We start from the raw sequence: 15,114 nt of genomic DNA on the forward strand, positions 1-15,114 counted from the left end.
CCCCAAACACTTAGGACTTCAGATATGCATAGCAGCATGCACTGCCACCTGGAGGCAGAAAGCTCCAAGTACAGCTAAAAGCTTCAAAAGTACAGCTAATGCTTCAAAAGGAAACTTTCACCCCTAAATTAATTTTAGTTAAGATACCTAGCGTTCCTTTTGATTTTTTCCTGATGAAAATCTATTAGGGCAGCGAAAAGATGGTCTTCTTAAAAAGGACACAGACTCACGTTTTTAAATACCATTTATTACACATTGCAAAAAGCTGTGAAAGCCTTTATATTTGTACAAGATTACACATTTCAGTGATCATACCATGCATGGAGCGCATAGAACCCATCTGAATGGCATCTGTTTTCATGGGATTTTAGAGCCTAGGGTCACAAGGGGCAGGCACCTATATTTAAATAAGAAAAGACAGAAATCAGTTCAAGTGCAAACCTACAAAGTGGAACAAAGATATCCATAAGCAGGGAAAAGCAAGAGATGAGACTAAATCAGCCTTGCTATCAACAGGAGTGTAAATACCATAGTTCAAATTCTAGATGGGCTTAAAATCCTCAGGGGAACGTTCTCCGCTCAGTAGGCTATGCCTTTCCCCAGGCCTAACAGAATAATCTAATCCATAATCAAGGAAATAGAAATTTGCTCTGAACCTGAACGAGCAATTCACAAGTTTTCAGGCTCTCAGGACAGACTTTTATGCTCAAATACGGGTTAAATTCTTTCAGATGAGACTCTAATTCACCAGATATGAACAAAAGACAGGGCACTATTTGTTATTGGTTAATAACTTGTACTGCATTATATTTTAATGCTCAGTAAGTTTTCCCAAGAAGTGTTCTGTGCTATGCAAATCTTAGGGAAGTTTGAGCTTTAAGCTAAGGTTTGTGATTATGCATGCTAAATACTTTGAACCTAGACTATGTCATTTTATCTACTATCTCAAATAGCTTCAGAAATATTATTTTATTTGCATTATATAAAGGAAAATAGCAGACAATAACATAGCACTGGACTTATTTGACTGCAAGTCCTCTAAAGATGTTTACCAATGACATTCTTGTCTTCATCCTTCTTCTACTTCTGTTTTTTATACTGAAATGAAAAAATATATATATTTGTGGGAAAAAATACATAACTAAAAATAATGATTCACACCGACAAGAATTTACAATCCTATTCATGGTCTACACAAAATTGCCTGTTTCTTTTAATTTAGATTGAGATGTGATAGGCTTTCCCTCTGCGATATAAAATAATGGAGCCATTTGCTTCTTGATGGACACCGAATTGGATCCTCCTCTTGCACCACTGGAAAACTGGCAATATAACTAAGTACAATATAATCTGCTGCAAAACCACAATGAGGCTTTTCATAATTGTAGGGAGAACAAAATCAGATTCAGGCACAGACAGTTATTTACTAGACTGTAACCGCTGGGATTTAGCTACTGCTATAAATTTATAATCTATGACTAATCTGTACTTGCTCCTGTAACAATTCTTATTTGGATTTCATGGACTAGCAGAGATAGGGATTTAGCAGTCATTTAGTAAATTAAGTCACTGATACTTAGAGCAAGCTAAATTTTTGACTTGTGTCATGATACTCTGAGAAATCCAAAGTCATGCAACTCAGCTGTCCAATGGCAAACATTCTTTTATTTAAGAATCCAGTTTGTCAATCCACTTTTCCTCTGCTAGTATGATATTTTGGCATGGACCTTGTGGCATTGCCTGTTTGAGTGATACATTTCAGTGCTGTGACAGTAAGGAGGCATTTCCACTTGGTGATAACTGTGGCATGAGTGAACTGATTACCACAATTCTGCCACCATGTTGTCTAACCCTGATCCATTTAGTCACAGGTAAGACCTGAGAAAAAAGCATTCAGGGAATTTATGTAAACTGATCAACAGAGGACAGATTCCTGTTAGGAAAGAAGCCATTTTTTAACAATGATCTGTGACTTGTGTCGTTCCTCTATGATAAACTGACATTAGTCACCACTGCTGAAATTTAATATAATTCTTAAAGGAAACAAAAAAAATATACAGAGATCAATTTAAAGCATCATTGCTTCTAAAAAATACACTTAAATTTATATTGACAAAGAAGAATTTTTAAACGAGAACCATCAAATTCATAAACCCCAAACAGCTAGGTTATTTCCTTTCACTCAGGTGCTTCAATATCCAGGACAGTAGAACAGTTTCCTGCTCCTAATTCACTTTGCAGTGTTTTATTCTTTGATTTGAACTAAGTCAGAGCTAAACTTCAACAATCTGATGCACTTACTTTATTCATGACCCAGTCAGCATCTTCGATGGCTCTCTTAATAATTTGCTGGATCCTCTCAGGATTGTCTTCATCCGCATGAACTTTGAAACTCTGCAACATTTGATCAGTGTTACACTGATGACCAACTTACTGCAACAATTGTCAAAATAAGGATCCTTTTAAATCCTAAAGAAAATTTGAGGCACACAAACATTTGATCTGAAAAGGTAAAAAATATACATCATAGCACCTGACTATGCTATTTCCATAACAAGGCTTAGTAAATGTAATTTCATATTAAATATTATATTCCTTTCAAACATCATCAGCAAAAAACACTGAGAAGATGATCGCAGACTACTGAGAACTTGAATTCTGGACAAAAACTGAGGTACCTTTAGGAGGTAAAGATACCTCAGGAATTTGGGAGGAACCTCAGGAATTCAGGATTTGGGAGGAAATTCTTCATTAGTAGGAAATTCTTCACTCAGAGGGTAGTGAGGAACTGGAGCAGGTTGCCCACAGAGGTTGTGGGTGTCTCGTCCCTGGAGGTGCTCAGGAACAGGCTGGATGGGGCCTTGGCCAACCTGATCCAGTGGGTGGCATCCCTGCCTATGGCAGGGGGGTTGGAACTAGGTGATCTTTAAGGTCCCTTCCAACCTGAGCCATTCTACAATTCTATGATACCTTTCTTTACATGGAAATGCAAAGTACATGACCAAATTTAATAAACATCTCACATCCTAGTAAATTCAACAGCACCTAAGTAAGATGCTGAATAGTGAAGTTTCCTTGGAGTTGTCTGGCACAGTAAAACTACAAATGACACAGAACATCAAAGGCATGAAATGACTTGCATATAAACAGTTAGATGAGATTTACCTGTCCTGAAAAAAAAAAAAAAAAAAAAGTAACAGACAAGGATCTAGCAAGTATTACCATAAAAGATGTGTTTAGGTGAATAAGGAATTGTTGTTCACTCTGGACTAACACAAGAAGTAGAGATGAAAGCAAAAGAAAAATTGAAGACTTCAGACTCAAAGCAGACGAAAGGAAATGCTCCTTCACACACTCCCAGCATAACCCTTTGAATCCACAAAGGTTTCAAGCTTACAGAAAATTTTACATGCCCAAAGTTATAAGAAGCTGGTCCAAACTGTAGGGGGAAAATAAACAAAAAAGGAACTACCACACAACTCTGAATTCCACCAGTGAAAAGAAATATGTTTCTCACCTGCCTGATTGCATGCCTGTAATGCTGACGAATATTCTCTTCGGGAAGTTGCTTACAGCAGCGAAGCAGGTAGCGATATAATTGCAAAGAGGTCTGAACTAATTCAGCATTGGGTAGCGGAGCCATTGTCACGTTTTTTAGCTGTTGAAAACCAACAACACAAATCAAGATATCCACTGAACTTTATTAAAAACAGTAATAAAAGCATAAAGTAATTTTACAACAATAAAAACATGGCCAGTAAATTAAAATTGAGCAGTAGAAAACAACATGAAATACATCAGAACTTGCTTAGTTTATGGACAAATTGTGGTTATTTGTCACCGATCAAAGTAGAAAAAACAGTGTGCAGTTCAAGCAGAGAAAATCACTTTAAAATAGTAATATTAAGCTGTGTTGCAATTTAATACTTTTTTTTTCTCTTAAGAAGAAGAAAAAAAACCTACAGTAAACAGAATAGTATTGGCAGCCCCCAAGAGATCTGTTTACTTGTATTTGGCTGAGGTTTGTGGCTTAACATTAGCTTTGAAATTTTTCATTTTTGGAACAGCAACAGGAAAAGAACAAATCTAGCAAGTTTCACCTCAATAACTACACTTACATATTGTAACAGTAAGTCCACCCAATCCATATAAAGTGCTAATCAAATACTGTAAATGACTTGTCATTTAACAGATGGTTACCATCTGCAGAGAACTAAATTAACATTTGGAAAAAAACACTTTTACATCATTACTCTTAAGAATAAAGATAATACATAAGTAACTAAATAATGAAGTAGGTGTAAGTCATTATTTTAGCATCCGCTATGATACTTACTTATCACTTGGATATTTTTTTTCTTTTTGCTTCCTTTAAGAAATTTCTTTGGCCAAATTTAGTTCCAAGTAGAATAACACAATAAGCATCTCATGCATGGGCTGCTGAGGTTCCAGATGAGAAATTTATGCTTTTTACCTGAAGTTAATTACATCTCACAGATTGCACTGGCTACCAGGTTCAACACCTCCAAGCTAACAGCCCAAGCATTCCACCCGTGCAGCCACAGGAGTGCCCAGACAGGAGCAATGCCAGATTTAAACATACGAAGAGTTGCAGTAACACAAGATAGTACAAGACTTAGTAGGCCTTCTTCGATGGGATTTCTAAAGCTAATGCATGGGACTGTTACACATGAATCTGAATATCCCTACATACATTCTTTTACTGCCTAAATGTTGTATTCAATGGAATTTGAAAACGTTAGGTCAAGACCTCCAGAGATCTCTAAGTCTGGTTGGGTTGCAAGTTGTCCGGAATTTCCAGACTTGCCCAATAGGCACATACATACCAGCTGCTCTGCTCACTTCCCCTGAGTCACGTAAGCAAAATGCCAGGCATCAGCCATGCAGATCTGGACAGAAATAAAGCAAAAACTTCTGTCTCTGAATTGACCAATATGTAAATTTCACAGCCATAAAGAAATAAATACCAGTTTTCTTCTTGAGACAACAAAATATTCCGCTGACCTTGCAGTGCCCAGAGCTGATGTACTTAACTTCCAAGCGTCAGTCAGCTCTGATACAGCACCTTCACTGCAAAGCACCTTTGAAAAGCAAGTAATTGCAAAGGGTTCTGAACAAATTTAGCATTGGGTAGTGGAGCCATTATCACGTTTTTTAGCTGCTGAAAACAAAGAACACGAATCAAGATATCCACTGAATTTTATTAAAAACAGTATTAAAAGTGTAAAGTAATTTTACAACAATAAAAACATGGCCAGGAAATTAAAATTAAAACAGCAAGTAATATTATGTTAAAGGCTGGACTAGATGATTTTAGAGGTCTTTCCCAACCTGAATGATTCTATGATAAAGGGGGAGAGAGAAAAACATTTGCTCGCTGCTCTGGCCCCAAGAGTTTCTTCTGCGTGTTCTATTCATACCCCGGTTTTAGTGTACGCTCATGCTGGTTATGTACGATTCTTCTATCTGAAGAAAATTAAACAATTCTATGAGAAAAACACATTATGTACCCTATTCTTGAAGGGTGGGCCTCTACAATGCTGCTTTACTCATGGCACCAAGCCACAGGACAAGGTTATATCTGAGTGACTCATGGCAATGCTGCTTCTGCTCATTAGGGAAAGACTGGTGAAATCCATGCTGCCATAATTAGACAAAAGGTGGTTAGGTTCAAAAATAGGTAAAAGCCTGTAAAATGAGAGAGAGCTGTTCCTGCGGCAGAGCTTCTTGTCTACAGAAGATATATAAGAAAAAGCCTCGCGATATTAGCGTTACTTTCTGTATTGGGATCGGGCCCATACCCTTCAGCCAGGAACTTGGGCTTGGTCGTGGTAGGTAGTCCCTCTCTCTGTATATCCATATATATGTGTCTAACGAAAAAGTTTCTGCCACAAAGAATTTACAAGGCAGACTAATGACAAGTCATAAGATGAGGCAGAATGAAGCAGATGAGCCAAACAGGTGGGATGGGAATGGGGAGGAGGTGACAGTAATACGAACATGTTTTTGTGGAGCCTAATAGAGCACACAACATAGCTCACCACCTGCTTAGCTGCTATCAACAGGCAAGTTTTATAACACTGTTTCTGCAGGTCCTTAAAAAATAGTGAGTCATGGCTAATGGTGGGTGCCATAGAAGCCGTGAAGAAAGCTTCTGATGACACTTCAGAACGAAAACCTTTTTCTAGCCTTCAAGAGAAAAAGACGGCTGTTTCAGGGGAGAACTTTGCAGAGTTACTATCTGATGAGCTGATGTAAATTATGTGATGTAACTTATTAAAACTAATTTAAAGATATACAATAGAACACACCGATTAACCCTTTAGTGAAAAACACCCTTAAGTGTTGTAATTCTAGGCTACAGGCTTTTTTTTCCCCCTTAAAAACTCCAAACTGGCCTTTTACCCATACCTCGTTACCAATATGCCATATAATTTTTTGATTGCAGAGAGCTGTGAGATCAATCTATGGTGCTGATACCATGACTCTACCATTAATGTTAGAAAAAAAAGCACTTACAAAACGACAGTTGAATCCCCTGATCTGTAAGCCACTGGAACGGCTGGGGTAACTTCCCATCGTAGCTAATGCAACACGGCTGGCCAGCAACACGCACAAGGCTCAGCTTGGACACTCCCTTAATTAACCCCAGGGAAAGCACTGCCACTCGGGGGATCTGAGAAGGAGAGTAGACAGGGATCGTTCCCCAGGCGGAGAGATGGGTGATGCCAACGCCAAATGCAGCAATAAGTCCTGTGCTGGGAGTGCCCCACCTGGTGTCAGAACTAACACACACCAACGAGACAAAAGGCAGGCTGAATTTAATGTTTAAGACAGTAACTTTGGTTTGGGTCTTATTACTGGATTCTAGAATACAGATCTCCAGGACCGAAATGGTTACACCACTTAGGAGAGATTCCATGGACAAAATGCAAGATGTGGTATTTCCTTTTTTTTTTTTTTTTTTTTTGGCTACAGGTAACTCGGAAGCAGATGCTAACTGGAGTTAATTTTCAAACCCCCCTCTCTCACCATGGTTGGGTGTAATATCATGATGTCTTGTGAGTAAGAAAACCTTAATTATTTGGCTCTTGGATTCCGTCCTCATAATCTTTACCTTCTGCCTGTTATCCTCTCCTCTCACAGCTGACACGTACCAAAGATAAATCGGCACTAGCTTCCAACAGGTCAGTGATGTGCCAGAAAAACCTCTGGACAGTCCCATCTTTCTCTGGTATCCAAAACTGACAAGTGGTTTAGTGCACTTTGAGCTTCCTAGGGCGTGCCTGCTTTTGAATATTTGATATGTTTTATTAGTAAAGTAAGAGAGATGAGGTAAGACTTCACAATGGTCCCTCCTGAGAATTATTTACAGCCAAAATATGGCTTCCATTAGGTTTCATGAACAATTAGAAAACTATTCTTCCATCATGAGGACAATAAGTTGGCTCTCTACCGCTACTGCAATCTTTTCATTCTGCTTGCTTGATTCCAGTTCTGTTCTCTCGTATTTGTGTAACAAAAGTCATTCATCCTCACACGCCACAGGATTTCTACTGTCCAGGAAAAACAAAAACAAAACACATAAGGCAGAAAGATTTTACAAAACTTCAGAAATAGAGACCAAGAGCTGGCTTCTTAAAATGGTTTCAGTCTGACTACCCCACTAGCCAGCCCATTTTCCAAGCACACGAGATTTGCTAATTATGGCTCTGCCCTAAAAAGTTCAGCTTAAAATACAGATTAGAACTCCCCCGGGCTTAGGAATGTTCATCTCATTCTCTTCCATTCTTTTCTCTAAAATATCACTTTCTCTTTGCAATTAAACCTATGCTGGACATCAGTTCCATGCAGTTACTTGGTTTGAATTCATTTCCCTTTGGCATTTGAGTAAAATGAGGTGATTACACTCCAAGGTCTGTAAAGGGATCCCTGTATTACCCCTCCAACCAGCAGAAAGATAAACTCCAAAAAAACAGCTCCAAAAAAACAGACTGAATCCCTCCCTACCTTTCTCTCACTGAATGCAGAAGGAAGCATTATGATACAGTGCCTATTGTTACAAGGTTAAATTAAGTAGAACAATTCCATGTCTGTGACCTCAGTTTTGCTTGGGCATACTGGGCACCTACCTCATTGTATAATATTCCAGCAGATTTATTTACTTTCCAAGTGTTGAAGTCCTCATTTGCTTTTCACCCCAAATTAAACTTTTTGCAATGAGCTTAAGCAGGCAGGCTCTGGGAGCTAAGCAATTTGAGAGTAAGCTGCTGGTGTGTGCAGACCTGCAGCTCCACTGGCAATAGATACACTCAGTCCTAATCAGTTTACCCTCAGACCACTGATTTGATATATAATCATATCAAGCTTATTAGCAAAGAGTTTGTATTTATGAAAAAAAGAGAAGTTAAAGTGCCTACAGCACAGCCTGTGCACATCCCTGAGAATCGCCTCCCCAGCCGCCAGAAGGGGGTCAGTCAGTCCTGGGGCTGGCTGCCAGCACTCAGAGCCGAGGCCACCCTGCAGCACACACCTTTCACTCCACCCTCGGTATCACTCTCAGCACTGACTTCTTTCCTTGACTTCTCTGAAGTTGTTTTCTTAACAAATCTGGAACCCTTCTAATATGAACTGACCTTCAAAGAAGATTCTCCTTCAGTTTCTTGCTAGCACTCAATTCAGCCGTATCACTGTGTTCCCCTACCAGCTATCAGTGAAAATGCAAATGAAACTTCAGGAAAATCATCTTGGACAAAGCTTGCTTTATTATGCAAATGCCTTTGCTTTGCTTTCCTGTTCAGGAAATTTAGTTTCACCCAACACCTGGCTCTTTCCCCCCAACTATTTAAATAGAATTATTGAAATAATTCACCTGGTGTTTGTTATCTTTTTACTTAAACTATTTTGGGGTTACTAATTCACATCATATATTGTAATAAACATTTACTGCACAAGCATCATGCTGAATCCCCTCACTTCATTCTTCCCTTTACATTTTGTACTGCAGGTGACAAAAAAACTGAGAACAATATATTTAGACTGAGCAACGTTCCTGACACACACTGTGATTTTAAGGGATTCTGTCACAACACAATTCAATTTAGAGAAGATGTTGATGTTTCTGTTTCAGAAGAGCTGAGAAGAACAGGATTTTATGTTTTGGACCAAAATCTAGCTTCACTTCTCTTTCATAACAAGAAGTCAAGAAGTCCAGCAGCATACACACTGACTTTCTTTGGCTGCCTTAAGTTTTTTTTAGCCATGTGAAATTGCGCAGGGTAAGCAAGACCTTGGAGTTACTGGAGCTTAAGGACGTAGAGGTGTTGCATCCAGCCATTTTTGAAGTGCATCTCTGAATCTGTTCTATTCCTGTACCCTGAGGGTCTCCCCGTGTCTTGCGGACACACCAGAACCCCACTCTGAGACGGGCCTGCTTGCCTACAGGACAGTGAGTGGCAGAGATTAAAGGATTAGACCAGCTTTATACAGCACACCTTTGGCTCCAGTCACTGTTCTCCCTTTCCTCCTTCCTTCAGCGGCAGTTGGGGATGTTCTGTAGCACTGACATTCAGGCTTTAATAGAAAAAGTGTTTTGTTGACCTGAACGCGAGCTTATCTTTATACGCAGGTTCATTTGGTTTGATCCTTAGCTGGTAAGAACTGGGAGAGTTCCACTGTCCTTCAGCTCCTAACCCTGTATTTCCCATATTCCCACTGCATCCCAGCTCAAGGCACACCTCAAAACATGCTTTGGGAGTAAGGCCAATTTGTTGAGTTGTTTCTAGGCTTTGAAGTCCTATCTGTCACCATGCTCTAATTAAACCTAAGTGGTGCTATAGATTTCCTGTCGCAAAAGCACAGATTCTTTATGTGTTGGGAATGCAGAGGACAGCCTGCTTCAGCATAAAGAAACTCATCTACGGGAGAGAGCAGGAAACCAAAGTCTCATAAACATACAAATATGGAATGATTAAGCTGATTGATGGAATGAAAAATGTGTTTCACTTTAGATAATTATGATTTTTCCACTGCAGTATTTTTCATAGGAACACAATGAACTGTTAAATTCAAATCATGTGACCAACACACGAAATTTCAGAAAAATTGCTTCTGCTTTCCCCCAAATGTTGGAGTTCGTAATGGATTTGAAATTTGACATTTTCACCAGTTCTAGTTATCAAACCTTCATTACAGGAAGGCCCTATACTGAAAGAAAAAGCGATCCTGAATGCTGCTGTACATCCACAGCGTCACAAATGTTACAACCTTTGGGACATGAGTTATCTTCACGGGGGAGTTTACCATCAAAACCCCGTATTTTTCTGAGCACGCAGAGTCCCCGTGTTTGTACCACCCTGAGCAGGCTGTGAAGGGCGCCGTAATTCCAGGGGGCTCCACCTGCTCCCTGCAGCCACGGCACCACCCAGGGACCCCCCACACCTCACCAGTGGCACCGAGCCACTGCTACCTTGTCAGGGTATTGGGAGTTGTGTTTCAGAGTGCTGAAACGCATTCTCTGTATCGTCACCTCAGTTACCTAAGTTGTGACAGCCACTGTTGTGTACATTAAAAAAACAAACAAACACTATTTGGCTAATTTTTGAGTCTGGATTAAGTTCTCCTATGCATGAGTCATTTTCTTGGCATTCTTGGAACTTTTGCTCCCTTTAGGACCACCACAATCTTGCAACATTGTCGTTGTAATTTCAAGAATACACTTCAGTGTATTCAGTGCCTCAGTCTGCAACTGTAGAAAGATAATTAGAACTTTCTATGTACCATAATGCTCAACTGTGAGCTCCACGTACAGCATCTAACATGATTTCAGAGCCTACTGGCTGGAAAAGCTGTATAAAACCCTAAAGCAGTAATCCATTTGATAGTTTATTAGAACCTAATACTCTTTCTTTTCCTGTCTATATGTGCATCCAGCTTCCATGAAATCAAATCAAATTCTTCTTACGATCTGGCATATTGAAATGTCATCTGAACAGGTCTTTCTCTTTCCCTGGTTTCTTATTTTCCCCCTGTTAACCTTTCTGAGCTGCCTCCAGCATCCTAGCTTTATCGTGCAATACAGTTCTTCTCTTCCAGATGGCATACACAGTTTTAACTGCTTTTGAAGTACTCTGTCCCACCAACTATGCTTTTGCACCTTCCTGCCTCAGCCAATTCCGCATCAACTAAGCATTGCCATGTTATCTCAGCTGGGACACAACCGCCTTGGGGAACTGGACTGGATCTTTTTTATCTCACTTCACTGGAAATCAGGACATGGAAAAACTGATGGCAATTTTACTAACACAGTTGTTTGATCAGAAATAATCTTATGAGTTGACCCACCGTTAGGTTCTCATACAGTGCCACAGTATCTTAGCACAATTCAACGCTGAATAAATCCTGAGAAGAGGTATGACTGAATTCTGTACTTGTACACCCCACGACATCATGGAATTTGCATAGTTAATTTGCCCCTCACTTTGCACAAAAAGGACAATAAGGCATAGTAAGAGTCTGCATTAATGCTTTTGTTCCAAAAAGACTCCACAAATGTTACAATTTTTATCTGCCATGAAAAATAAAAACCTCAACCTCACAAAATCTGGCTGTAATTGTGACTAATACTGTAAATCTCCTTGTGATAACTTAAATTTCATGCATAGTACAACAAACAAACTATCTAAACCAAGAACTGTTGAGTCAGAAACAAAATAATCCACTAATTGTGCTTTTCTGGAATGGATGACTGTATAATGCCCTAATCAGAAGGCTGAAATCACATTTGCATTTAGATAAAGCCCTGTTTAAAAAGAGACAAGTATAAAAGGAGACACTGAGACTATTGTGGCATTTCGCTGCATAGCATAATCATTTACGTTCCTGATAATGATATTCAGATAGTGAAGCAAAAGCTGACCAAAGCCAATTAATCTTGCACTCTGCATTAGCACGCCTGTCAACTGACCCTGTGAATACCTGAACCCGTGATACCGATACAACACTGTGCCACTGCTCTCAGATATTTTTTTTTTCCTGCTACTGCAACTGTTTTTCAAGCAAATCCCTATGGCTCAACAATTGCAACCTCAATCCCTCCAGAACAGTTAAACAGCCACCAAAACTGGGCTTCAGAGACTTCAAATGTGAGTTAAAGCTTCAAGAACTACCTGAGCTGCTGCTGTTTCAAGGTTGTTCCCCCTCGCGCTCACCCCACATACACAGGCTGGGTGTGTGTTTTCTTACTCCTTCAGAGTATTGTGCCTTTACCATTCTAACGTGGGAATGTACGACTCTATTTCTCTCGGTTGGCTCTAAGTTACTGAGGGTGCCTGTGGTCCAAAAGCTGGTAGCAGTGTTGATGCTCTCACTGCAGATTCTGTTACCAGTTGAGCCCACTGCGTCTTCAAGGAAACTACGCTGTCTCCCCAGCTGTTAGTAGGCTTTGGTTGAACTCAATCAAAAATTTCTGAGATGTACACAGTGCATTTTGCAAAATAGGATTGAGTAATCAAACCTTGTCAAAAAACAAAAAAGGAAAAACTCTTGCAAAGCATCTATTCAGCAGTATTAGTTTAGTTTTAATTAGGAAAATGCTTCAGAATATTTACAGCTGTATGAATGCTCACAAAGCACAACAGAAGTAGCTTGTTTTGTTCTCTTTTTTCCAAAAAGTATTTTTTCGTGATTTTAGGTATCTGGAGAATTCAGTGCTGAACTTGGAACATGTACAATTATCTAAGCTGTCAAAATTATTTGTCCTCCTTGAAAATAAAAATCTAAGTGCCCAATAATAGACTCTAAAAGAAAAAAGAAACTGAAAATAAATAGTGAACCTAATATTAAAGATTCATAGCCCAGCTCTGTAACCTGACTCATCATGCCATTGCTGGGCCCACTTACAACAGCACGAATACCGATTCCAGAATTGGTGTTTGTGCAAAATGCAACGGGAAAAATGTTCTGTGCAGGGAAGTAATAATCAAGCTGCCAAAATAAGAATGAAATTGGAAGCCTCTTGAAACCTCTTTAACCACAAAACATCTTGGCTCAGGATCTGACATCAGGCCAGGACGACACCCGAGCAGACTGCTGCTACTCGCTAGGATCCTCACTCTTTTTTTTTGGTCTTTGTACGTGGCTACATTAGTCTTCCCTTCCACATTTCACAGCTTCCTTGTGAAAATACATTTACAACTTCCTGCAGCAGAGTGGCAGAGCTGTCCTGCTTCAGTGAAGTAACTGCCTTCTTCTCTGGTTATTAATCCGTAATGTGTTTTCTTTATTCCCTAGAAGGTCACCAGAGAGGGACTACTGCACTGTGTTCAAGGCCAGCTCTGTGGGTTCTGCTGCCCTAGGCAAACCAGCAAACGTCCGTCCCGACCAAATCACATTCACTCAGAGCATTATTGAATGTCTTGCAGCTCTGGGCAGCGGCCTGCCCTGTAGATATACTCTCTTGTATGGGTGAGCATGTACAATGCTCAAATCCCATTGTAATAAACACATCTCTCCAGCATGCTGAGCTTTTATTAAGATCTGCTGGTTTGATGTGATTGTTTCTGACGAGCTGTGGCCTGTCATTATTGTGAATTCTGTCCTTTCTAAATATGATCTGTAATGTCTTATTGCATGACTGATGATAGCTAGACATTTTTGTTCTGTTCACTTCTATTTCTGTTCTCCTCTGCTCTGTGCTTTGCTTCTCTGCCTCGCACATCGAGCAATGTCAAAGGAGAGTGCACCAGCAGCACGTTCTGGGGGCTGAGGACAGCGCTGTAAAGGTGGCATTACAGAGCACCAGCAGAGAATACAGGAGATTACCAGCTGGCTGAACCACACATCCCAAAGACCTGGTTTGTGACAAGGAATCTCCAGTGGCTGGACATGCCTCGGGCAGTGTGACAGCACCAGCATGAGGCTTAGCGCTATTGAACGCCACTAGGCAGAGACGTTTCCAATCCAGCACCAGGGAAGAAACACGCTTCCTACACTTAGGCCAGATTACCCAGTTGGGGATAATTAATGAATGTGCTTAGACTAATTGAAGAAATATTCTTTGTAGCATGCTCACCCAATGCCAAGTTTGGGCAGCAATGGAGGAATAGACAGGAATCTCTCTGGCTTAGGTGCAATGCAAACTTCTCCACTTTTTTCTCCCAACAGTGACTTTTCCAAGCGCAAAGAAAATTCTGAAAGGCCGTCTTGTAAGACCTTTATCCTCCCAGCTGTAAACTGCTCAGTGAAGTGCTGTCAACACTTATTTTGTTCTTACTGCCCAAATCCGTAAGTATTTATAGGCAAGATCATGCCTGAATATGAATTGAATTGGATCTTGCTACCATCAGCTTTAAAACAAAACTGCCTGTTCATTCCTCTCTTTCTTGTAAATATTGCACTTTGACATGTTCCAGTTTAGCACCAGTGGCTCTCCCTACAGTTAGTGCAGTTGTGACAGTTGGTATAACAACTTTCAGGATGTAATTATAGGCGTATATCACCTAATATTTTCTCAATCTCTGAAGATTTTTGAAGAAGCCTCCAATTAAACACAAAACAAGGATACCCAGTTAGCAGCATAAGGTAGGAAAGTTCTTCTGAAGGGTGCAAATGAATGCATGCTGTCTTTAAGTGAAGCGCTAGTTTTATAAATTATGGGTCATGTAAGTCTGGAAGAAGTAGGTCCTCAAGAATCGGCAAATTTTACATATGCTTTTGTCATGCTTCCTGATCCAATTCAGGACTGAAACTGGTACAAAATTAATTTTAATTTTGTTTTAAGATAAAGCAGGATTGCTTGGGCAAAACTAGCCTATCTTGTTTTATTTTTTTTAGCAAAAGAGTAAAAACATGTAATTCAAACAAGCTGCTACCATTTAGTGTAGAAAGGACTCTAACTGGGAAAATAAAAGTGCACAAGTTCAATAGAAGGACAAAGTGATGACAACATAAAGAGTCAGGTTTTGAGAAAAAGCAAAAAAGTCACCATGACTCTCACTATAGACCAAAGGCTAATATAAGCTTTTTACTTAAAACCAAGAATGCCCAAAGTAGGTCTCTCAGCATTCCTTCAGTGCAAATACCACACCCAGCCTA

General features: G+C 39.8%; 1 protein-coding gene across 8 annotated transcripts in view; it reads right to left on the reverse strand.

The window, feature by feature from the left end:
• LYRM9 (LYR motif containing 9) overlaps positions 1–15,114 on the reverse strand; it is a 37,063-nt gene that overhangs the window by 4,070 nt on the left and 17,879 nt on the right. For 3 of the 8 annotated variants that reach the window (XM_082776030.1, XM_082776028.1, XM_082776029.1), the window contains 4 exons: positions 4,848–4,910; positions 3,518–3,658; positions 2,302–2,394; positions 234–397 (listed from right to left, as the gene is read on the reverse strand). In XM_082776030.1, coding sequence (XP_082632156.1) covers positions 368–397; positions 2,302–2,394; positions 3,518–3,643 — 249 coding nt within the window. In that variant the 5' untranslated portion in view covers positions 3,644–3,658; positions 4,848–4,910 and the 3' untranslated portion in view covers positions 234–367. Of the gene's footprint in view, positions 1–233; positions 398–1,052; positions 1,099–2,301; positions 2,395–3,517; positions 3,659–4,847; positions 4,911–15,114 lie in introns of those variants that run through there. The other 5 variants (XM_082776026.1, XM_082776025.1, XM_082776027.1 and 2 more) reach the window with 3 other exon arrangements.

This window comes from Aythya marila, assembly GCF_965140915.1.
Source record: "Aythya marila genome assembly, chromosome: 20".
NCBI lineage: Eukaryota > Metazoa > Chordata > Aves > Anseriformes > Anatidae > Aythya > Aythya marila.